A 24,771-nucleotide genomic window follows, 5' to 3' on the forward strand; every position below is an offset into this window, starting at 1 on the left:
AAACCCCAAAAAGGAATCAGCTGAATATTTTCATGATTTATCAACCAGTCACTTTATCAATGAAATGTGAAAAAATTGGGAAAAATCATTACAATTCTTAGGGTTTCTTTTGTCCAACTAACAGAGTCTACAGGTTTCAAGGACTCTTCGTTTACTGCCACAAATGACAACGAAAAGCAGCGAATCCTTACATTAAAGAAACTGGGAGCAGCAAGTTGGTTAAAAACTGATGCTTGCTGACACAAGGGGCTGAACAAATATCTTAACATAAACCACACACTGAATATAAAACAAACCTTCTCTCCTGCTTCCCCTGCAACATAATCTGCTCTGCAAGAGAGCAATCAACCACAGAGCTCACCATCCCATCAAAGTAGATTAATCTGACAACTGCCAAACTACAGCATTCCACAGCAACCCCTATCTGTCCCAAGAAACTCTAGTTTAATACCTTACAGCGGTTTCCAATGACAGTCTCCCTTCCACATTTAATGTTCTCATTGCAGTCTTATTTCATGAACATTCATCTTTGTCTGCAAACACCCAGTATCTATTTTCCACACATCTCTTTTTTTGCATTTAGCTGAAACTGTTTCTTCAGGTTCTTTTCCTGCATTTATTCTCTGCTGAGACAGGTTCTCTGACCTATTTCTGCCTCTTGCACGTAGGGGAAGATACATGCGTGTGGGAGTCGAGCTTACAGTGCTTAAAACTGCTCCAGCACTGCGGACCTGGAGGCCCACTCACTTACGGTATACAAGCGTCCACCTCGACACTCTTTGTCACATCTTGAATGCCAATTTATATTGAGCTATAAATTCTAATTTGCACTTGAAATTGGAGGACTCTTACAGATTTCATTAATATGACTGTAGTAAATGTCAATATCTCAAAACAAAACAGAATATCATGGTGTCAAGGAATTAAAAAAAAAGGAAAAAAAAAAGGAAACATTTAAAAATCAGGGAAACCGAAAATGAAAACTGCAAGCTCCCACTACTGATTACATGACATTTTCATATACTGATCCAACAGCCATTATTTTCTTGTAATTAGTTTAGCATGTTCAATGCAATTAAAACATATTTCTCTGGCATGTTAGAAACTGTTTCCCAATGAGGGCAGTAGCATTAATTACCTCTGCATTCAAAGAAAACAAAGCTTCAAATTCAAATTTAAGTCCAAGTGATTATAGGGTTGACAAATGATGTAGGTTCAGATGAACACACTGGCTGTAAGGAATCTCTGAATGTGACCATGCGCTGTGAAGCGAGAACATAAAGCTGGCGTGGGTGGGCCGCCTCACCGTGTTCTGACTGGCGTGCCTGTGCCTGCATCTGACGGCTCTGCTGCGGCCAGCGCGTGCTGGTGTTTGGTTCGCTCCAGGTGCTCCATGTAGTTGTGGATCATCTGTACAAAACACACATACCCAGTTGGAAAAAGGAAAAATTTAATTCTGTTGTTGTTGTTGTTACACTCTGCATTTAAACCCGTTCCGACTCTCCAGACTACCTGTACTTCTGCAGAGATTTTAAAAAACATAAATGAGCACAATCTTAAACAGTCATTACTATGATCATTCACATAGGAAGCATATTGTGACCAAGCACAGCCGTGACAGCCAGACTCACAATAAAGGATGTAGATGTACCAACAGTATGTAGCTGACAGCTTTTGTTAGACTTTCATCTTGTCTATTCAACATTATTCAGATCAGCAGTTGGCTGCTGAAGCCTGAGAGGCTTGTTTGGATGATGGGGCATCTCTTGGTGATGCATAATCAGACAACAGACAAAGCTCAGCAGAAGCAACAGCAGAAAAAGATTTCATGTTTGGATACTACACATTTTAATCATCTTCAACCAGTTCACCCTATTCGATTTTGAGTACCTTTGTTTTCAAATGTCAAATTCTGTCTCTCCATTTTGTTCAACTGAATTTCATTATGAATTCAAAACACTGTAACATATGCCTTTGAACAACAGTTGCAGTTTTCTCCAAATAATGTATGTTGTCATCATCAGTGAATTTACACACTGACACCATCCTAATGATGGTAAAATATGGAAGTGTCTGGTGGACTTGCTTCACTTATCTGCCCATAAAAACAATAGTTATGTATTGTGTAGCTGGTAAAATTTGAAAAAAAACTCTCAGAATCATGTCCAAGATACATGGGATGATTACTTTTTCATTTAAAATCAATTTATATATTATGTAAAATAAAAAAAAAAAACATGCACATTATTGGTTATTGTGTTTTGAAGAAAGTCAAGATACTCATGTTGCCACTGTATGTACAGTATGCTTTACTGTGAAAGCATATGCACAGGTAAACAAGCTTCCAAACATGCATTAGTTTTATCCTAAACCAGCATACCTCTGTGTGCCTCTGATGAAGAGCATTGTACTCCTTCTTGAGCTCTGCTTCTCTCTCTTCAAATCTGCTGACTGCATGAAAAAGAGACAATTACTCAAAAACACATGTGCCAAAACAAAGCCATCAGACTCGCAGTAAGACTTACGCATAACAACAAGGAGCTTTAACTCATAAAAACAAGTGGGTGAACTAATGTCACTTTTGGACAAAACATTTATCAATGTGTTCCACTTACAAATGAAAGTACTTTTACCTCACATCTTGTATCATTTACTTTTAACGGTACCGAATGGGATAGTAGAATGGTTGCTGTGATAACATCTAAGAGCCACAAGAGGGCCACCACACACAAATAAAGCCTTGGTGAGCTCCACCAATCAGAGCGCCTCACCGCTCTGAATCACAACTAAGAAATCAAACTTGTCATTAATGTTTCAACCGATTTGGTTTTTACATTTTAATATTTGTAGAATAGCCAAAAATAGCAACCTCAGGAAGAATAACTACTCCTTTAAAACCTTACACTGGTGAAACATTCAGTCAAATCACACTTTTCATATGTACTTTTTAACCAAAAGAAAATCACACAGGCTATAAAGAGTAAACACACCCATCTACAGAGCAGCCATCAGCCTCAGTCATATCCAGTCAGCAACAACGGTCATCCGTATTTCTGTGTTGGTCCTAAGGTCCTATTAGTTTGTAGTCCAAACAGGTTTGACAGACAACAGGCTTGGTGTGTGTTTTCAGATGCTGGCCAAGAAAGGTGCCTTCTCACAGAAGGAGGACGGCGGCACTAAAATGCCTCCTGCATAAAAAGCGGAAGCGAACTGAGTGATTCGCTCTTCACAGCACCGGTTTTAAGTCAGATACGGTCTCCTTCTCAGGTATTCATGGCTTAGACAACTTCAACACTTACGTAATTCATCAAGCGCAACAGTTCAGACTGCAGCTGCACAGAGTGTGATTCACTGTGGTTATCAAATGAGGGCTAATAAGAGGAACTAGACGCTAAACAGTGGAGCCGAAATAACCCAGGTGAGACTCAGAGACGTGTAGGGTGAAAAGAAAGTGATCCTGAAGGAAAGTCCCACATGAAAAGCCTGAATTTGTCCTTTCGAAAGAACTCACCTTCTCATCAATATCCACAGAAAGAAAGAAGCTGAAATGTTTGTTGTTGCATATTTTACTTAGAATTAACTGACTGCCAGTTATTTTTCTTCCAATCAGCTAACCATTTCGGTTCTTGTCCCATAATTGTGTCAGTGTAGGCCTCACAGTAGCCCAAGTCAACATAACATTAAATGAGTAATGAAATAAAAACAATAAACAGAAAATGATCATGACAGTGTGTTTGCACTCACTGAAGTGTTCTTGTGTGTGTGTGTTCCGCTGACATGATCAAGCCCACCTTTGCGACCCAAGTCACACTGCTGCCAATTCAGTCCACAAACGTCATTACACACACATATGAAACTCGCGCACAGAAAAAAAGGGAAGTGTTACACGGGGAGAAAAAAAAGAAATTTGCTGAGAGCTCTCAAATTTTCCCTTAGCATTAAGGAGGCGTATGTTACGGTCCTGCGGTGGAACAAACAAGCAGTCACAGTCACAGTCTCACACACACACACACACACACACACACACAGTCAACAGTGCAGTCATGCACACATCATGAGGGTTTCTGTTGTTGCCCTGGAAAAGACTAACACACTCTTTGACTTCCCTGTCCTTTACATTTAAGAGTGCTTTCCTACTTTCACAAAAGACATAATGATCAGTTACTTAACTAATGTTTGTGGCATTTAACTGTTCTTTTTACTTAGAAAGACAAAATGATAAGAATAGAAAATTTTGCTTTCTAAATAAAAAGTACAAGCACGTCAGGACCTTAGCTCTCTGAAGTCTTCTTGTGCGGCACACTGAACCTTTCTGGGCTTGGAACATGTTTGGTCTATTCTATTACAGCTCATTTAGCAGACTTGGCAGGCAACACTAATAGTGTCTAACCAATGGCCTTTATTCATTACGGGCATGGGAGTTCATGTACCCTCTGGCACATCAGGCTCACAAACAGTCACAAGACCTGCAAACTGTCGATGATGTTCACAGGGTTTCTGGCCTGGGGGTGTGTGTGTGTGTTTCATACTTTTCAATAACACAGGCAGTTCCATTAAACCTGTGTATGTGACATCGGTACAATACAGTGGACTTACTCTGATCTGCATAGTTTTTAATCTTTAGCTCCAGCTGACGTGTGTGTGACTCCAACATCAACAGTCGACACTGGAGATCCTTCTTCTCTCCATCCTGGGAGTCTTCAAAGGCGATGTACCTCTGCAGATAAAGACAGAAAGTAGAGGGAGAGCACAGACCATTTATTATCCAAGCACTGAAACGAACTCCAAGTGAGGATGACGAGACTGATGAGATGAATCGTTTATGGCAGCAAGAGGTGACAGAAATGTCCCACATGCATGTGGTAGTCATTTCCTCTCAGCCAGTCTAACATCGGCTCTGCATGACCTCACAAACATCACCATGTATGACATCGAACCACCTGAGTGCACATGAAAAAGAGTTAGGAGATGTGGACTGAATCCATGTGTGTGTAAGATAAAGATCTGCTCGTGTTAACAGTGTTGATACCAGTGGAAAACAGAGCATACACTACCCACCTCCTCCTGTGCATTGTTAAGTCACCCAACCTCTCTGCACAACAGGTGCGCACCGCCAGCTTCCTCACTAAGAAGGAAAAAAATAAAAAACTACAGCTACCGCCTTTGTGTGTGTGTTTGTGTACACATACACACAGTGTCCCAGGAAAGTTAGCAACAGCTTTATCGGGCTTCACACAGCAGCTGGTGTCACTAACCTCAGTCCTTCTCTCAGGGGATCTTGAACTAAGAACTCTAAGACTCTTACCATATCAGGATGAACTGATAAACAGTCACTCAAAACACTTTCATGCACAGGAAATCATTATGATGACAAGAGTAAAATTAGCGATCAGGGTAAGAGTGTACATCTGGGGCTTCAACCAAGCTCCCCAAACTGTCTCCAGTCACAAACCCACCATTTAATCCTGGGTTAACCACCACTCCCTGATGGCAATTTACACTCTGTCTGTGAATAAATTAGATTAGAAGAAACTTTGGTCAGCTCTGAAGGGACAAATTTCAAGATAGAATGAAGGAACAAAGCAAATGCGGACGTTAACATAACCTGAAAGCGCTGGCACCGACAGTGAAAAATAAGACCATATTGTATGGTTGCAAAGGAGAAGACTGAGACAAAAGAAAATGTATGAATGAATACGTGTAAGCAATTTAACATGCTCATAATGACAATACTATCCTGCTTATATCTGGCATTTTTTTTTTTACCATTTTTACAGCTCATCTTAGGTTAGAGTGTCAGAAGGCAAATTGAAATTTTTGACTGATGACAGCATTGGACAAAACAAACCAAAAAACCCCACCAAAGTCACTACGGTTAATCCTGATGTGAACACTGATTTCTTTACCAAATTTCACAGCAATCATCAAATAGTTCAAAGGTTTAAACATTTGACTCCGGACCACAAATTTCAATGTCATGGCAGTAAAGTCAGGGGAACATAAAAGTCATGCAGTCTTAGCCTCCGGGGATGAGATGCTAAAGAGCATCAATCTGATACCAGTTCTCTCTTTCTACTTAATTCAAAATCTGTTCATCTTACTGCATAATACCCAAGGGAATATTATTTTATGTAAGATAACATGAGGCCTGGGATTTGATTCAGTAGGGCTGTATTTATCCATGTAAGAGCAACTGTATACACTTTAAACGCTGGGGGAAAACAAAATCAAAAAGCCATTGTGAATGAATGCATGCAGCCAACAGTCGAAACACTGAATTTCATGACACAAAAACACTGGGTTTAATGTGGACCAGTCATATCATAGCTGATGGCATTTCTGCTGCAACCTAAACTCACCAACATTTTCATCAACATAGATTTACTAGGACGTTGGCAAAACAAATGGCAGAAGTTCCTGCCTTTTATATGTGGACATTTTCTGGTTTTCTTGGCCTTCCATAACAATTAAATGAGTCTTCTGGGATCTTGGACTGTCGCTCAAATATCACCATGGGATCAAAAAAAATCTGTAATGAGCTTAATTCATCATACTCTAATGTTACTGACTCAGTGATTAACTGAGAAGTAAATTAACCCATAATGAATATAACCATTAGTTGCAGCCTAACTCAAAATATACAGGATAATAAGACAACTTGGAAATAGAAAGTTTTCTCATACTATGCTCTTACAGCAGAACTTACGAAGAAAAAAAAAAATAAAATCTCATTAGGCCAAATGCAATAAAAATAAAAAATAAAAACACATGGATCATTATCCAGATGTAATAATGCACCAACATATTTATCACCTGACATTAGACTGAGTCAGGTGTCTGATGACAGGCGAAGACTCTGCCATGCAACAGACATGTAGTCTTGTCATGTGGGCGCTCAGCTGTGGCTGGGCCCCGGGGCAGTGGGGAGGGTGTCATCTGAAAGGATGTGAGGATCACCTGAGTGCCCTGTTACAAGCAGCCTCTTCTTTGTACGTACGTCACGTCGCCACTGGAGGTGTCTAACAGAGGTGTTTCTTCAAGACGCTTTTGTGAACTCGAGGCCTGTTTTTAGCTTTCTGTTGTTTTTTTAAAAAAAAAAAAAAAAAAAAACACAATTCAACCATTGATGGGCTCAGATGGTTTTCTCTGCCACTGGCCTTTCAATGTGGCCTTTGCATTCCAAGGGTGAAAACAGGGTGGGGGGTGGGGGGTTTATCTGGACTGGGGATCGAGAGACTTATGGAGGACCCAGCAAGGTCTGGAAAGCCCAGGGAGCATCTTAAGAACTGAGGTATTGGTAGTAACGGAACATTTTTCATGTAAATCTGCTAAGAGCATTAAGGCAACCCTGGGCTAGACTACAGACGGTTCATAGTAGGGGTGCCCCCCTAATCTGCAGCTGTACACGAGTACAACAGGAAGACAAGTTAAATGGCTAGAGGCCTTCATTTCTGAGCATTTTAACAGCTGACAGGAAAAGCATTTGAAGAAAATGCAGGATTCTCTTAAGGGCAATTAACTCAATCAAAGACTGGGATGACACATACCGACACCCCCCACCACCACATCAACACGTTCATTAAAACAACTGCCAGCATCTTCCTTTCTCACCATGCTGCTCATCATATGACCCAGGAAGAAGACTTGTGCATATGACAACGCTCCAGAGAATGAGCGTTCCAGTGCTTTTAACATGCACTCTTCCCCCATGCTGCGTTTATAATGCTCCCTTTGTCCCTGAGTGCCAACACACACTTATACACACACACACACACACACAAACAGGGCACCACTGTATTGGCACTCAATTGACACAGAGTGAAATCAACTCCATTTAGAGTTTTTGGCTAAGAACCATAAATGCCAACCTCATGGTGGCACTAGAGGAAAAGCCAGGGGAGCCCCAAAGCATGGAAGACTCATCCACTGGACACCATCACTGTAAATGTAAAAATTCAGGGTAATCCATGCAAACAATGCTAAGAGACTTCAGTCTGGACTGAAGTGGACCAGTTGACTTTGCCATCCCTAGAGCGACACTGGCTAACAAACTTTTGCCTTTCTTATCGTTATGTCCACCATTTTTCTCATGTCAAATGAGGCTATGCTACAACATATTACCAATTATCAGTACTTTGCTCTCTCTTTTAACATATTTCACGTTAAAGAACCATGATGATCAATCAGCCACCATTATATAGGGGCAGGCTGTGGTCAGCAGACAACTGTGACTGGACAAAAGAACCGAGGGAAGTGCTGTTTTTTTTCCCTAAGAATTTCCTGCCTTGCCTTTTCCTCTCCTCTGCGGAGACGAACTACTAAGAAGGGGTATTCCTCTGGGCCTGAAGCAACAAAAAGCTAGACTTGGCTCATACAATGGGCTTGTTTGGTAGGAATAATCTGCTTCTCTGCTTCTTAAGTGACATTTTGCCAAAAGAGCAGCTCAGTAACCGAGTCTAAGCGATGCTACTCATTTGTTTTCACAATGCATTGAAATGTCCAAATGTGTTACGAATTTGGTATCAGCTCGGTCGCTGCTATCTGAGTGACTGAGGGGATGCGTATGTGCGTCTCTACATGTGTGTTTGCCCACAATTCATGGACTTCTGCATCTGGCATTTGCTGTAAAAAGTGGTCTGCAATGAACCGTATAGGTGTGTGTCTACAGACAGAAAAAGTCTTCCTCCCTATGAGCAATAATGTCCACACACACACACATACATGTGCATTTTACTACTCTGTTAGACTAATAAAAGAATAATTTTATATTTTGCAAACTGACCTTTTGTAAGCTTTGGTAAACTCCAGCCTGATAAAAACCTTCTGGTATATAATGCGAACTTTCTCTAGCTACAGAAAGCCAAACTTCACATGACCTCACAGAAGCTGAGTGCAAAAACATCACAGTGGTTTAGAACCCAGCGTAACATAAAATATAAAATAAAAATGTGACTTTTCTCCAGAGACATTAATAAGAAAGATGCAGTTTGTAGAGCATTTGTTTTGATTATGTCCAGATACAAAACCGTGGATTATCGCTGATCAAACCTGCCTTCAATTTATGTTACTTTGGAAAAAATGTACAGTGGAGTCACAGACTGTGGTAGGAATTTTTGATCCGAAGCTTACTTGATCTTTTTACCAATCATACAGCATAAATCCAAACTTACAAGCGAGAAGACAGACTTTTCTTCTTATATGACAGTTCACTTCATATATAAAACCAATTACAGTGATTGCTGTATTGATACAGTGATATGTTTTTGGAACTATTCTAAAATGTAAAGATTTGCTGTTTTCTTTGTCAAATGAATAATGAATAAAGCAAATAAATACAGTCTTTGGGGTTTTGGAAAGTTGGTTGGACAAAAGAGCAATCTCAAGCTTTTACTTTTAGCTCTGGAAAATCATGAGAAGAAATTGAAATGACTTTTTTAAATATATTTTACAGAAAAAGAAACAAATGATTAATCAGGAAAATAATCAGCAGATTAATCAATAAGAAAAATAATTCTGAGTGGCTGCCATATTCTTTTTTTAATATTGCCTACAATGCTTTTATAATAGTTGCTGTATTTTGCTATATCTGCTTCAATAACTGAAGTAGCCTAGTAGCTCAAAAGCTACACTACAGACCAGGTATCAGAGGTCAGTGTTAAAGTCTTTTTTCCTTTGCCTGGCAGGGCAAGCTGTTGCTGTTGACTCCTGCATACCAAGACAGTCCATACTGCAGCAGGCTGGGTTTGACTCCCGTTTCCCTAAAATGTGGAATAAAAATAATCCTAAAAGTTGAACCTTTCCAGATAAACTACTTAAACCATTACCAAAATGAAAAAATTACTAATGTTCTCCTAACACTTAGCAATAAATATTTTGTAGCTTGTGTATTCTTTGATTAGACAATTCCTGATGTAATTCAGCAAATCTGGGTACCACAAATTGTTGTTTCATCAGTACCAAAACACTGAGAGTCTGAATGTAAGGGCTGGTACAGTTAAAATCTCTGTTCATTAACCCCCCCCCCAATCCTGACACAGTCACAACTTCCTATAGCCACAAATACCACATCCTGAATTATGATTGTTCCTGCAAGTTCCTACACTGGCATGTACAGAAGGTTACTTCTCCTACAGAGAGGATGTAAAGTCAAAGGACAAGACATATGACATCATCTCGGCATGAGAATATCTCTGCTCATACCAACATGTTGGCTGACTGTTTCACAGAGGATGAGGTATTTTACACGCAGCAGCCAGCAGACCAAACCTATGGAAGTCCAGAACATGTCAGTGGAAAATCCAGTGTGCACGAGTCTATCACAAAGCTTTAGCAACACGTTACGACATGACATAAATTATTAACACACAGCTTTGTGACCTGTTGCGCTTGTCATTCAACATTTAGCTGTCAAGCCAAATGTCAGCAACTAGGAAAACACCGAGGTGTGGCAAATGCCGCGCATGTACACACATCTCGCTGTGATTTCTTAAGCCAGACTCACATTAAGCAATAAATCAATTTTGTGTATTTAAACGTTTACGTCACACTAAGGTTTGGTTTGTAACATCCCCCGCCCCACAACATGCTGCCCACCACTCATTTGTCTGGGATTAAATGGCTGGAAAAATAATAAGCCAGATTAAGTGCAAATCCCTGTAGTAGCTCAGGGCTGTTAAAGATGCATCAATGAGGGGCTTTTTGTTTATATAAAGCCCAAGCATGAGGACCAGTGAGAATTAAGATGAGGAATACTGCATACTCAGATGAAATTCATTTTAAAAAATAGCTTTACCAGAGTATAACTCCTGCAATATCAATGCTGGGTCAAATGTTTTGATTAAAAGGACGAATTACAGATGATAAAGTTACATGCACATTTATTTTATTTTATATTAAGTTGTATGTTTTCTTATAAAGTCTGTTTAGTCGTTCTTAAACCTCTGGGCCCTGCATACAGTGTTGATTGTAGCCTGAGAAGAACATGCCCTGCATTCACAGTCTTAGTGCACAAACGTAAGACATAACACAGCTTTGTCAGTGATGCGTTTCAGTTTTAACCTTGGCAAACGGTTACAAACAAATCATTTCTAGACTTGTGACTGTGCAGAGAGAAACTCAACTTGATACTCAGCAGAAGTCATTCAAACAATTCACATTTAGTTTCAATTTTCAGTGCAGGATCTACAGAGTCCATCTCCATTCGGATGGCCGCAGTTTTGTTAAGGTGAACATACACAAGGCAGTACAGGGTAAAAGGTTCACAGAAAGAATGCTTCTGGTCACTAAACTTTTGAATTCTTTCAAGGTACGTTTGTGGATGTCTTCATGTGACCTTTTTTTTTTTCTTAAACAACGTAGCCACTTCTGTTTTGGTATACCTGGTTCAAAGGGCATAAAGGCTGTTTCTCTGCAAGAGTATTTCAGATATTCATATAGTTCACACTCTGGTTCAGGTTTTTTCTTTTTTTTTTTTTGCATTACAGAGATATTCTTTCCACTTGTATTAGATACTAGTATTATTCTCTATCACTGGTTTCCAACCTTTTTTTGCAAGATGCCCCATTACAGTTTAGTCTCATGAACTCTACTACATCCTCATCAACACCATCTATTATGTTCCAAATGCGTTCGCCTATATTAATTTCAACAGGAAATTATTTAATTATTAATATTATAAAGTTGATATTGTAGTGGAAGTAATATTTTCACATAACTGAACTGTCAGTTTTTTGTTCAGCTTGGTCAAGTTTGAATTCATACGACGGTGACAAAAGCGGGATTTATCTACTGCTTTTAGTGGTGCATTTTCAAATGTTTATCCATTACTTTAGCTGAGCTCCTTCACAATCTCTCCACACACACCAAGGCAACAGCAGTAGTATGTCCTGAGGAACGAGTACCACTGATTGGGAAACAGTGCTTTATAATCAATAGAAGTTTTGCAAGCAACCAATCTCTTTGTCACCTGTATAATCCAGAACCTTCCTAACATGGTTATCGGGGGCAACTTATGGTAACTGCTGTAACAGGAGTGACTCGGGCCTTTGGTCAACTCTTTCCATAGTCGTTCCTCATACCTAGCAATAAGTAATGACAGTGAGAGGGACAGTGGGAGTGCACACGGGAGCAGAAAGCTGACAGTTCTACTTTGGGCTAATAGGCTGCTAAAGCAAAACACACAGTACTGTGGATCCTACAGCTTTCATCTCATCAGCATGTCTGTTTAGTGTCTGTGGATTCAAAATTTAATGCTGGATTGCCACTGAGGAACAGTGGCTGTTTTATTTTATTATTATTATTTTTTTAAAGCATCGCCCAAGATCATATACGGTGCAGTAGAGCAAAACGAGTAACAGAACTGATCTAATAATGATGTAAACACACACTTCAATTTCAACAGAGACCCAGAGTGTTACTGTAACACATAACAACTGCAAATGTGTCACCGTCCAAACACAAACTGCTCTACAGTGGTGAAGTAATGAAAAACATGGAATTAGGTGTGTCATTTGGCTTCAATAAAATGACAGGGCAGTGAGACTGTCATTACTCATGAAGCTAAATGTGATCACTGACACTCAAAGAGATATTTGTTGGAGGCGACAGAAAGCAGACACCTGATCAACAAATCACTGACTGGTTTGCATTTATCTCAGGCTTGGATGTAAATGAATGCACCGGGGTTTTACAAGATAAACTACAGTGGTGCGCGTCCCTCTTTGCGCAGAAACACCAACTGCAACGGTGGTCCCGAGAGTCGGGGAATCCATGGTGACCTGAACTTGCAGCCAAAGTACAGTGTGTGCTTTGCGCTCCGGACAACTGTCAGACTGGCCCAGATACAGGGTGGTCTTTCTTAAAAACCATTTTCACCAATCTCCAACCCATCAAACTAGGATTCATTTTAACAATATTTACATTTACAGAGAAGGGTAACCTCGTACCTCCGCCAAAATGCCCGACAGCGAGCCGTGGAGAGTATCAACAACCAGTTTATAAAGTGTAACTCTTCTTCAAAACATGCTTTGTGGATTTTTTAAGTACACCGAATCAAACTGTTTTACATACATTTCATAAAAAGTATTCATTTATTATTAATGAGATAAGATTTGCAGTTGATAAACATCACAGCGAGGAATTGCCAGATTTTCGAATTGGGTTCGGCATTTAATCTTTTCATATGAAAGTACATAATACGAGCCTCTAATCTATAATCCGGGTTATAAATTAGTTTGGCATTTGTGTGGCTAAACCAACCTCTTCTGCGTGTTTTCTCAGTGCCTTCTCTCGTTCATACTGGGTAACGAGTTGCTCGTTGTCCTCCTTCAACAGCTCCAGCTCCACTTCGTGATCCTGGTTGACAGCGAACACCGAGTCCAAGTTCTCCAATACGGCGACAACTAGCGGCATCAGCTCCTTCACTACGTCCTCGTCGTATTTTTCGATTAGCCGTTCAAACTCACGGTATATTGAACTGGCTAGACCTGAAACCCGCTCGGACATCATGGTCGAGTTGCCAGAGTCGTCCTGATACAGGACTACGTCGTCCAGCTCCATTTTCTTGCCTCCACTTGCACTTATTTCCCAGCTAACGTTAATGAGCTAGCCGCAAGCTTCAGCTGGCCAGAGGCTGTCCGCCTTGCTACTTCAAGCGCAACAAAACGGTGTCTCTAAAACATAGCTCGAATGTTGTGTATAGTACAGAAGAGACACTGTACTTCAAAAGCAAAGTCTGTATTCCTTGGTCTAATGGACGGCTGACTTTACAATCTTGCTAGCCCAGTAGCTAGCAGTCCTGAAAAGTCTTTACTTGGCTCCTGATTAGTTTCCCTGTCCAACAGATGAGCTCCTGCCGCTACCTTCAAGTGCTATCGGAAAGATGGAGATTAACACATTTCAACAAAGTAGTACTTCAGAAAGAACTTTAAATGTTATCTTGGTAGTTATTGTATATACAGAACATAAGTTAATATAGATAATGAACACTATCAGCTTGTTAGTTCATATTGTTGGTGTTAAAATATCTCATCGCTGTCATCATTGCTTTTAAATAGTTGCAGTTAAGTGACGTTTAGAGGGTGGAGAACAAACCAAAAACTGATTAAGGAAATACCGGTCCAAAGTGTTTATTTGTAAGTTTATCTTCATACACAGACGTAAGGGCGACGTGTGGTTCTAGTTATTTGCTGTTCCACTTTTGTCTCGTTTAATTATCCCAAAATTAATTTTAGTTATTTGCTTATTACATCTCCTTACTTTCATTATCAGTCTGCAGCACAAAGCGAGCACTTATGTAACACTGCCGTTTAATTTCTCATTTCTCAATTTCACATCCAAAAGTAGACACATGTTGACCTAACTTTCATAAATTGTGCATACTATACGAACTGGAATTTACCACGTCCGACCTTAGAAACAGGAGCTTACGAGGACCATTTGAAGATGTCATGTGTTGGTGACTGGACGTCGCGCTTACGTCACATACTAAACAGGGTTAAAGTAAGGTTGAGCAAAAACACTCGAGCTAATCCTTAGTGATCCATTTATTGGAAGCATTTTCTAATTATTTACACTCCTCCCATTAACTCATATGGCTTTGTCAAAAGATTAATTCACTTTTTATCATTATAAAATTTTCCACAAAATTTAGTACATTTGCACTCAATCAACAGGTTGCTGTTCCCGAGGGGAGGAACTACTTGCACTCCCATTATTAAAAAAAAAATAAAATAACAAGGAGGATGCTTCACAAAATCGTTTATTTGCATCAAGGAGTTCAGTGTATTCTACTAAGGATGTGAAATAATTACACAGGCATCGGCTAATTTAATATGATACAATACCTGAAACAAAGATGTAATACCCATGGCAAGTAAACAGGTACAATCTTTCCACCTCTTACATCTATCAGTCTTTTTGCCAAAGAACATGCACTATTCAAACTGCATTGTAGAAAATGCAAAACAAACTTACTATAAACACACTGCATTCGTTTTTTTCTGTAAAGCAATTCTGATGACTTGTATTTCTGTAATGCATAGGCACTGTTCACCCTGATGTCTTCAGACATTAAACACAAGACAGACTACCCACAGTTACTACACAATGAAGACGTAAGGCTTCAGCCCACATTTTGAGGTAAACGATACCCCTATATCCTCATGTCCTGGATCTGACTGCTCTTCAGTCCCCTCCACAGATAAGGAAGACAACACTGGACACTTTCAGTGACCAGGGGGCAGCCTCTACCTGGTCACATAGCACTTGCACAGACATTAAATGTAAAACAATGACATCACAGTAAAACTGCAGCACTGTGAAATATTGTACACAACGCACATTCAAAGTTGCTCATGGAGTAACTCAAGAGTTGAAATCAAACAAATAATAAGAAGTAATTAATCAAAAGTGCAATTTAACAAAGCACATGTGCTCCGACATGTTAACAAATCAGGTTCATTCATGCTTCTGTAGTTTCATATCTTCCATTACAATCCAGTTTCTAACTGTAGAGTCTGGGGGAACATACGTAAGGAGTAAGTCTCTATGGTATGTTTCAGATAGTGTTGTGCTGGCTGTTGTTTAAAGACGACGGGCAGAGAAAGAAGGGCCTGTCGGTGGTGAGACTGCTGAGTGCTCGGAGCACAGCGTCAGGCATGTGATCTGAAAGCATCCTGGGACTGATCAAAATACTCCTGAACGACATTGCATTGGACCACTCTGCACGGTAGCGGACCTGGGAAAAACAGGACCTGAGGAAAAAAACAGAAAGAAGAAATGTGGTGGCAGCTCTCAGTACCAGTTGTAAAAGTCTGTGGTCTCTTTCCATATCTGGTAATCCGTTTGTGCAATACGTAGCTCAAAATCTATGTACGAACAGAATTTGAGCTGAGCAGTTTGGCGGGCTAAATAACACGAACACCTCTCTGTATAACACAATACAGTTAGCATCTCCACAAATTACATCTTCCAAACGGTAAGTTGAATCAACACATCGCTAAAACAGTTTCAGCAAAAGCCAAACTTTAACCAAACGTCTGCACCTTCAAGGACATTGTAAAGAAAACTAATACCAGTTGATAGATATCATTATTTGATTAAATTCACAAATGTCAATATTGTCAGGGATATAAAACCGTTCCTTTACATCCTACTTCTAACGACCACTAGGGGGCGCACATAAGCGCTCATATTAACCAGCTAATTTGTTGTGAACAGAGAAATAAACTGCAGACAGACCTCCGTGAAGGCCCGTCTTCTGTAATATGCAGAATGCGTCCGGGCAGGAAGAGAGGCAAGTGTGCAGCTGTGTGGGCGGGCGAGTCATCCGACGCCAGGCTCTGATAGGATGATGAGTGGCGAACGATCAGTGACTCCTCCCCCAACAGTGGCTGGCTGAGCTGCTGCTCCCTCCTGTCTTCCATCTCACTAGGAAAGTTGTCTGGTTCTCCTCCAAACAGCTCGTACCAACATCCCTGCAGCAGGATGCGGTACTGGAATACAGAGAGAAAAAATATCTCGAATTCTATCTGTGACTTAGCACATTGTGTCAAGGTGGAAAACTACACTAATGACAGAGCTTTGAATGGTTTTTACCTTCGGCTTATTGCAATTGGAAATTATTTTAAGTATTCTTTTCTTCAGATCCTCCATATTGGGAATGCTCAATCTGCACAAAAAGGATGATACATTGTTCAAAAGAAAGACGGAATATAATGCAAAGAAAGAACATAACAAAAAAGAACAGAGGAAAAGGGAGCATGTGAGTTGGGACTTATTTTCTCCTTCTCTGTGCATGTAATAACAGGGCAGAGCCAAATATAGTCTTCATCATGCAGCAGTCTATAATAGTCAGTGCACCACAGCATGTTCATATTGGCCTTTTGAAGACATGATCTGCTCTGCTGCTAACACACAAACATATACAGAACCTACCTTTACTGATTCACACACAGTCAATAATGAATGAGTCATATTATAATAAACCAAACCGAGGATTCAGCCAGTATCAACATACAAGAATCAGTCATCATGAACTGTCACTTTGATTGAACAATACATTAGAATGGCTGTTAAGAATACACAATAAATCTAAAGCTTGGGCTTACCTGGGAACCAGATCCTTTCCCAGCACCACCGAAACCACAAAGTCCTTGGAGTAATCAGCTAAAGCTTTACTGTACAGGACAGAGAAGAAAGCTCAGGTACAATGTCCAATAGTTAATAGTACAGTTGGTGTGTGCGAGCATTATATTATTTTAACTTGTACCTGTGAAGTGATATGTGTGACAATGAGGGTCAAGTGATAATATATTTGAAAACTTTGAACTTTAATGGGATATCTCAAACACATCTTGATTGTACAGTATGTCTATGAACAAGAAATGAAATGAAAATTTGAACCAATTCCTTTAAATGTATGTAATTAATTCTACTTCCAAACCAGGGAACTTGCACCGGACCCCAATCCCTACCCCAAGTGTTAGTGCAGTCTCACTTACCTCAGGAGTCCCCCTGGTGGAGAGAATGCGTAGCACTGCAGGGTGGGGAAGGAATTGCGCAAGAGGATGGCAAGCACTGAGGCAGTGCCAGCACCCAAACTGTGACCAGTGATGACCAGCTTATATTCCTATAATCACAGGAACATGGAAACTCACTGTTTATACAGACATGTATGGATTATTCACAATGAAAACCTCAGCAATAACTAGGTTGTTTCTTGACAATTTAAGGTTCTAGACACATTGTACATCTCAGCATAAAGGTTGCCATGAATGACAAGTCTGGCTGGCTTCAAATGGACATACTAGCCCATACTGCTATACTGAAAACATTGCATTATTTATAGCATATTGCTTTGGTAGATAAACATTTCTTTGATTTTTGGTACAGAATGATGAAAGAGGGTTTTTCTTTTAAATCAGAGGACTGGTTGCTTCCAAAACAAATCTGGCAGTCAGGTTGGAACTGAAACAAAATACAAAGTCGCCTGCTGCAGCTGAAACACACTTCTTGGTCTCGGTCACACTTCTTACCGGTGCAATGGAGAAAGCCTGGTTCAGGATGCCATCGTTTACCAGCTTCTTGTAGATGTAACTCGCTGCCTGGCTAATGCCCTGCAGTGAGAGACACACAGATGCATCACCCTCCCTCAAAACACACACCTTAACATAATAAAACCTCCAACCTGACAGTGTGGTAAACATCCACAAAGGCAGGTTCGGGGTACTGTGAGGAAATGGACCTTGTGAGCATAGCAGGCTCCAGAAACTCCTTCTATAGGCAGGTTCTCACATTCGGCAGACAGGTCTGTCAGGACATCCTGCAGGAAAGACACTGTGTGAGACGATCAAACTGGGAAACATATTACCTACACATCAGACACCATGACAAAGCCAAGGCAATAAATCTCTCTTTCACTTTGACCATTTGTGAGTGCAAACACGCTGATGCACTCATACACTCGCCCTGGCTTACGCCACACACTTCCTACTTCAGTTTTCTTTTTCAATGCGAGCCCTATTTTAACTTCTCTTGAGGTGTGGCTCATGCAATTAGATGTGCACCAACTGTGACCTGTATTTATCCCTCCCTTCTTTCAACACTCTTCTATCAGATACCAGGCCACAAACACAAACAGAGAAGTGAAGGTTAAGAGGAAATGGGAGGAGAACCTCGTGTAACAAATCATTTCCTTTTCTACTCGTTTCAGACACACTGTTATATATTCCATCCAAACTCACCTTCAGGGACAGTGTTCCTCTGACAGCCACCAGAACAGCCTCTCTCTTATGATCCAGAGCCACGAAGAAGGGAATCTCATAGATCTACAACAAAACCTGCTTACTTATGTGATCCACAGAATAAGGACGAACAGTTTGAATTACTGAGATTGTTAAATAGGTGCCAACCTCTGAAAAAAACATGAACAAATAAAACCTGAGACACACAGGTGGATTTCTGACAGGGGCAATTCCTACCTGGTTGTGGAAGCTGACGTGGATGAAGTCTCTGTACTGCAAACCGGTGCTCTGCAGGATGGAGGAAAAATGACAGCCCAGGTGGTCGCCTCCGACAATGTCATACTCAGCTGAACGACTCCTACAGCTGATACACACACGCACACATATTTTGATCTGGGTGTGTACTACATTAACACAGAGGCAACATGAGACAACCTTTGACTGTCATATCACTGGCTGACCATAAACAGAGACACTGTCAGCAATTTTTTTCTTTTTTTATTTTCTTTTTGTTTTTAGTGTCTATTTCTAAATTCATTCAGCAGCTGTTAGCCTAATGAGGTTGCTCTTGTGACATGGAATAAGTAGAGAGCGCTTACCAGTCTCCACAGAGTTTACACGGTCCGGTAAAGAGATTGGAGTAAATGTACAGCGGCCAGCCATAAGCCGCTGCAGCAAACTTCATGCAGTGAGCTGCTTTCTCCAACTCTGTCTCCAAATCTTCTCCCTTCAAACGGTATAAGATGTACAAGTAAGAGGAAAATATTGATAAAAATTAGGATTCTGTTTTGCCCAGCTGCATGACTTAAGAGTGTTTTACTAGTGGGTTTATGTATATTTACTGTACCTACATGACCGACAGACTCCTGCACTTACAATGGGAGAGGAGGGGCTGTGATCCACTATGACCTCTGGGTCTCTGCTGTTCTCCATCTTATCGTGCTCCTGGTGCAGCAGAGCCAAACCAGCTGCTATGTCACTAGGAACCAGGTCGGTGTCCTGCAAAAGACACACACACACACACACACACAAACTATACCAGAAAGAACCTCACAATGGGTTTTTTGCAGTATCTCAAACCACTAGATAGTTCATGTATATTTCATACTACATAGCTTGTCTTATTGTTTCTTCACGTTTTCTATGGTCTAATCACAAATCCAGTGCCACATGCAAAGGAGAGAAGTTGGCCCTCACAGAGAAGAATCCGCTGACGAGCTGTGCGATGCTGGAGAACGTCGCTCGGTTACTTTCGTCCTGCGGCAGACAACAGCACAGGAGTCGCAGCCTGCTCTCCCACACCTTGACGGCCAGGGAGCGAGCCGTGGAGAAGAACTGGTTGCCCTCACTGCTCTCCATGTCTCGGACCCCCAGTGGCTCCATGGCAGCGGCCTGAGGACGAGGGTTGCCCAGCGGGTCAAACACAAACACCACGCCTATCCCAGTGAACAGCAGGATGATCCAGCTGTTGTGATGTGGGGAAAAAAAGATGCTGGATCAAAACATTCCTTAATTTTTTTAAAACAATGAAACTTTAAACTTATAGGTATAAAGAAGCCACCTGGCAACCACTGCTGCGATGACCGCACCCACTGTGGCAGGATCACAGCCTTGGCTGTCATCAGAAACCCACACAGCTCCCAGACAGGCCCACACCAGCTCAGGAATGTACAGGAGAGCTCGCAAGTACACCAGTGCAGGGATAGCGCGCCGTGGGCCCGAGTTCGTAATGGTACCTGAGAAACAACCATAGATATCATTGGAATACGTAAAATATATACCTGTGATAGGAGGCCATTTAATGTCCTGATAGGTCACAAATGATTTACCTTGAGCACTGACATAGACAATAGCGCATAGTGACAGGATGATGAGTGCCAGCACAACCAGCAGTCCAACCAGATATCCGTGTAGAACTCCTTTCCCATTACAATCAAAATCACCCTTGTGGTAGGTGAACAGGATCATGGTGCCAATCCACCTAATAAGTAACCAGCAGCAGAGCAGAGTCGATGGATGTCACTATGCATAAGTAGGTGAACGTCAGGTAAATAGTGGACACTGATAAAGGTAAACAACTTACCAAAGTACACGGATGAACAGTTCAAAGGAGCCGGGGAAAACAAGGTCGTCGCTGGCGATCCCCCACCGCCGACCAAACACCACGATTCCAGGCATTTTGCAGTCAAGCAAGCCTAAATGTCTCACTGATCGATATTAACCTTCTCACCACGATAAAGTGGATAGGACTGTTCTGAACAGCGCACACCTCAGGTCATGCATGACTTCACTGCCAAAGCGGCAGTTTCAAGGACTGGCAACGGGTTTTCCCGATTGTTGTCACATCCTATTTCCCCATGTTTCTTAATAAGCCCAAACGACTTCTACTGGTGTGACGTTAAGCTAGCTACACGCTAACGTTAAGCAAAGTATTCAAACAGACAAGTGTGTGTTTCCGCTACGCTCCGCTTACGCAATCTAACGTTGGTTAGGAACAGTCAGTCTATAATATTGATGTTCTATAATGTTGAGGTTTAAGAACCTTCAACGCAAAGCTTGACTAATATTAAATAATGCTAATGCGGCTAACGACAGCAAGAAGACTATACCACTGCGTGACTAGCGTTAGCTGCTAACATTAGCTACCGAGCTAGCTAAAAATACACCAAAGCTATTTCGAAAAAACAAAACCAATCCGCTATGACAAACGCTACAGTTGTTTACTTAGAAATATATCAGCATCTTGCTTTATATGTAAACCATGTATACTGTGTATATGTAATCCCCTGATCTCAGACCTTTGGGTAACCTAAAACATAACCAACTGTAAAAAGCTGTTTGTTTTGAAGAGGCGGTGTCCGTCCGTTGGTGATACCCTATTGCAACAGAGACCATCGTGCAGGAGTTCCTGGATTGTCCCCATCTTTTTGTGCTTGTCCCTGATGTTCACTTTTCAAATAGTTGCCTTTCAAACGCCCTCACTGTGTGGTTCCATGGTGTAATGGTTAGCACTCTGGACTCTGAATCCAGCGATCCGAGTTCAAATCTCGGTGGAACCTAAATTTATTTTTTTCCTGTCATCATCCAACACAACGAAAATATAAAATAGTGCGTGTATCAGCAGCACACGAGTTTATGACAAGCTAGTGCTTCATGAAATTCGTGTCAGCAGCTATATCACGTAGAATGTTAGTTTACTGGCCTACGTCATTTGACTACGTAATTTCAACATGGCGGCACACATAGCACGACGTTCGTATTTACTGTGCTGTAGAACAGGAGTAAACGCGATTCCACAGCATGTTAAACTAAAGAATGCTGCAATAACAGACACTAACAACACTTTACAGTCGAGTGCTGCTTATGGGAGCCGAGGGACAGATAGCGAACAGGTAAGTAAAAAAAAAAGCTAACTGGGTTAAAAGGCTCAGGCTCGGGACAGAGAGATAAAACATAATCAACCCAAAAATAATGCATGGGTGGAAACGGTAGTATATCATCCCAGGATGTGCTCACTACAAATATGATCAGCACTAAGCCTTTTCCCGCAGTCAAGTTTGCTGTAACGTCCTCCCCATGAAAAAGATATGAAAAGGTTACTGAAACACAAACTGATCAATATATTCATAAAATTGCGTAAATGTAGGCTTACTGTATCATTTTCTGATGTTGTCTTTAACAGTATAATGAACTCATATCCTCAATGCATGGTAAAGCAGTAGATTTGTTGTATTTTAACTCTTTCAGGACGATCAAGTGCACATCCCAGTGGGTAAATATACACATATATATTCAATAAAGCAGAATAAGACAGCATTTTCATTCTTTTTCTGTGTTTTTTAAACATACATGTCTTCTCCTCTTGGCTCTCAGAGCGTCTGACAGTATCTTACTGCAGAAGCAGTGGTCCTGGTGGTCAGCACGTCAATAAAGGTTCCTAAAGTTTGCTTTAAACTTTAATACATCAAAGAAAACTTTGAATCTTGAATTTCTTCAATCATTCACAGTATATTCCTTTTGTTTACTGACATCTCAATCCCCAGTCAACACGAAAGCAGAGGTCCGATTCCATGTGCACACAGCAGACTGGATCCCAAAAGATGTTCGACAGAAAATCGTTGAAAAGGTATATTTACCAAACGCAGTGCAATCGGGATGAAAGCTTTAATCGTTCATCGTTTTAGTACACAGTTTTATCATTGACGAACTGTACTAACCCGTGACACAGAACAGAAACCGCATCAATAAGGCCGGCGAGCTCCTGGTAACGTCAGAGCTGAGCAGGAGCCAGCAGAGAAACCTTTCTGATTGCATCCAGAAGATTTCTGCCATCATAGCCGAGGCCAGCGAGAAGCCTTATGAACCAACAGCAGAAGACTTAGCACTCAGGGCACACAGGTAATAATCTATTAGGAGAGCGCTTTGTCTTTCTATGCACCTCGATTAGTAATGTGTCTTATGTGTGTCTTTGATGTGAAATATGTTGTGCAGGTTAGAGAAGCGAAACAAGGAACGACTCCACCAGAAGAAGGTCCATTCGACTGTCAAACAGAGCAGACGAGTGGATTTTGACTAAGTGACTGACTTTTAGGTTTCTACCTCTAATTATTTTACTGTCAGTAAGTATGTGTCATTCATATGTCCAGTGTTCATTTTTCTTTAAATTAAACTAAGTATCAACCTTGTTCAGATCAGTTGAAGATGTAAACTGCTGCTACTGTTGAAAGGTATTAAACGCAAACGCATATTCTGTACCCTGCATAGGCATATCAACTCTATTGACCTTAAACATTTATCACAATACATGGCATGCTTTATTATGGATACAAGTCTGTCTAGAGCACTAACAAGTCTTCTCACAATATTGGGTTGAGATCTTGGTCTTTTTCATACACGTTACCCTTTAGTGTCACATATTTCAGTACACTGAAATCAAAGCTCTCAAAATTGTGACCCTGTGTCAGTACCATGGTGGCAAAATATTTTTGCCAATATATTTACGTTTCATTCAGGACTTGTATGTGCTCAGAAGAAGGAAACATCACTGCAGAGCCATCGCATTCCGGACACAGCCTGTTCCTGCCTTCCCCCTCTGGTGGGCGCTACAGAGCACTGTATGCCAAAACAATCCCATACGATATATTTCTACAGTCTGAAAGACACTTTTTAACATGATATGTGTTTATTTATACCGATATTCGTTCATGTTGTGTGTTGACGTTTCTTGTTCTATGTCTGAATGCACTGAGAGCTATGAAAAACCAAGGTCAAATTCCTTGCATGTGTACGCGTATGAGAACAATAATGCTGATTCTGAATTTAAGTATGTGAAGTGTGATTAAAAACATTTTCGCTGGCAACATTTCGATTCAGGTCACAGAATTGAAACGGAAATACTAGCTGACTCCGTGAGACCGAACTAGAACAAAATGTTTAGCAGAGGATGGTTTCGATCCATCGACCTCTGGGTTATGGGCCCAGCACGCTTCCGCTGCGCCACTCTGCTACTACGAAGATAGTACTGTGTTCGGCATTATAATGTGTTTGCTGATGTTGGTGAAGTTGAAATTGTGAATATTGTGATTTATATACAACGTTAGTTAGCCTAACATCGAGCACTATAACTTCACATAGTTCATAGACATAGTTAGCATAACGTTAGCATTAGCTAACAACAGTTGCTATCCCGATGCATATTAACAATGATTCATACTGACCAGATAACACAAAAATACACTAGGCTCAAAATGTGGATTAGCCTAAAACCACAGGACACAAACCGGTTGAAAACTACAACCGTCTACTCATTCAAGTGCAAAATACGACCACGAAGGGACTCGAACCCTCAATCTTCTGATCCGAAGTCAGACGCCTTATCCATTAGGCCACGCGGTCTGATTGGCAAACTCTTCACACTGTACTTTACAAATATGTGATACATTGATATATATAGTATTCCACGTCCTTGCACGACTGAAGTACAGTTGGAAAAAATTGTGAGAGAAGCAAACAAAAGTAATTTAGACCG

At 40.9% G+C, this 24,771-nt stretch overlaps 3 protein-coding genes and 3 non-coding genes across 10 annotated transcripts in view; 2 read left to right on the top strand and 4 right to left on the bottom strand.

Moving 5' to 3' along the window:
* The window catches only part of spag9b (sperm associated antigen 9b), a 33,808-nt gene extending 19,841 nt beyond the window's left edge, over window positions 1-13,967 (bottom strand). Inside the window, exons 1-4 of one of the 5 annotated variants that reach the window (XM_046376234.1) lie at window positions 13,258-13,967; window positions 4,597-4,717; window positions 2,381-2,451; window positions 1,307-1,410 (exon numbers count right to left, since the gene is read on the bottom strand). In XM_046376234.1, the coding sequence (XP_046232190.1) occupies window positions 1,307-1,410; window positions 2,381-2,451; window positions 4,597-4,717; window positions 13,258-13,557 (596 nt within the window). In that variant the 5' untranslated portion in view covers window positions 13,558-13,967. Of the gene's footprint in view, window positions 1-1,306; window positions 1,411-2,380; window positions 2,452-2,990; window positions 3,945-4,596; window positions 4,718-13,257 lie in introns of those variants that run through there. The other 4 variants (XM_046376231.1, XM_046376229.1, XM_046376228.1 and 1 more) reach the window with 4 other exon arrangements.
* Window positions 13,968-14,742: 775 nt separating this feature from the next.
* On the bottom strand, window positions 14,743-21,862 carry daglb (diacylglycerol lipase, beta). Its single transcript, XM_046376238.1, has 15 exons — window positions 20,827-21,862; window positions 20,573-20,724; window positions 20,305-20,479; window positions 19,941-20,208; window positions 19,620-19,742; window positions 19,343-19,470; window positions 18,981-19,107; window positions 18,744-18,827; window positions 18,245-18,322; window positions 18,036-18,116; window positions 17,502-17,629; window positions 17,109-17,177; window positions 16,597-16,669; window positions 16,240-16,493; window positions 14,743-15,752 (listed from the first exon to the last, which is right to left on the bottom strand). The coding sequence occupies exons 1-15, from the start codon at window positions 20,919-20,921 to the stop codon at window positions 15,557-15,559; spliced, it is 2,031 nt and encodes a 676-aa protein (XP_046232194.1). The 5' UTR covers window positions 20,922-21,862; the 3' UTR covers window positions 14,743-15,556.
* Window positions 21,731-21,802, top strand: trnaq-cug. The gene has a single exon. It is a non-coding gene; the product is annotated as a tRNA-Gln (tRNA).
* A 75-nt stretch (window positions 21,863-21,937) lies between the features above and the next one.
* mrpl58 (mitochondrial ribosomal protein L58) lies at window positions 21,938-23,504 on the top strand. Its single transcript, XM_046376239.1, has 6 exons — window positions 21,938-22,135; window positions 22,491-22,515; window positions 22,617-22,676; window positions 22,787-22,869; window positions 22,972-23,141; window positions 23,235-23,504. Exons 1-6 carry the CDS (start codon window positions 21,974-21,976, stop codon window positions 23,317-23,319), a joined length of 585 nt encoding a protein of 194 aa, XP_046232195.1. The 5' UTR covers window positions 21,938-21,973; the 3' UTR covers window positions 23,320-23,504.
* Window positions 23,505-24,177: 673 nt separating this feature from the next.
* Window positions 24,178-24,249, bottom strand: trnam-cau. Its single transcript has one exon. It is a non-coding gene; the product is annotated as a tRNA-Met (tRNA).
* A 316-nt stretch (window positions 24,250-24,565) lies between these two features.
* trnar-ucg lies at window positions 24,566-24,638 on the bottom strand. Its single transcript has one exon. It is a non-coding gene; the product is annotated as a tRNA-Arg (tRNA).
* Window positions 24,639-24,771: the final 133 nt, after the last annotated feature.

The sequence above is a fragment of the Scatophagus argus genome, chromosome 21 (assembly GCF_020382885.2).
Source record: "Scatophagus argus isolate fScaArg1 chromosome 21, fScaArg1.pri, whole genome shotgun sequence".
In the NCBI taxonomy this organism is placed as follows: Eukaryota; Metazoa; Chordata; class Actinopteri; family Scatophagidae; genus Scatophagus; species Scatophagus argus.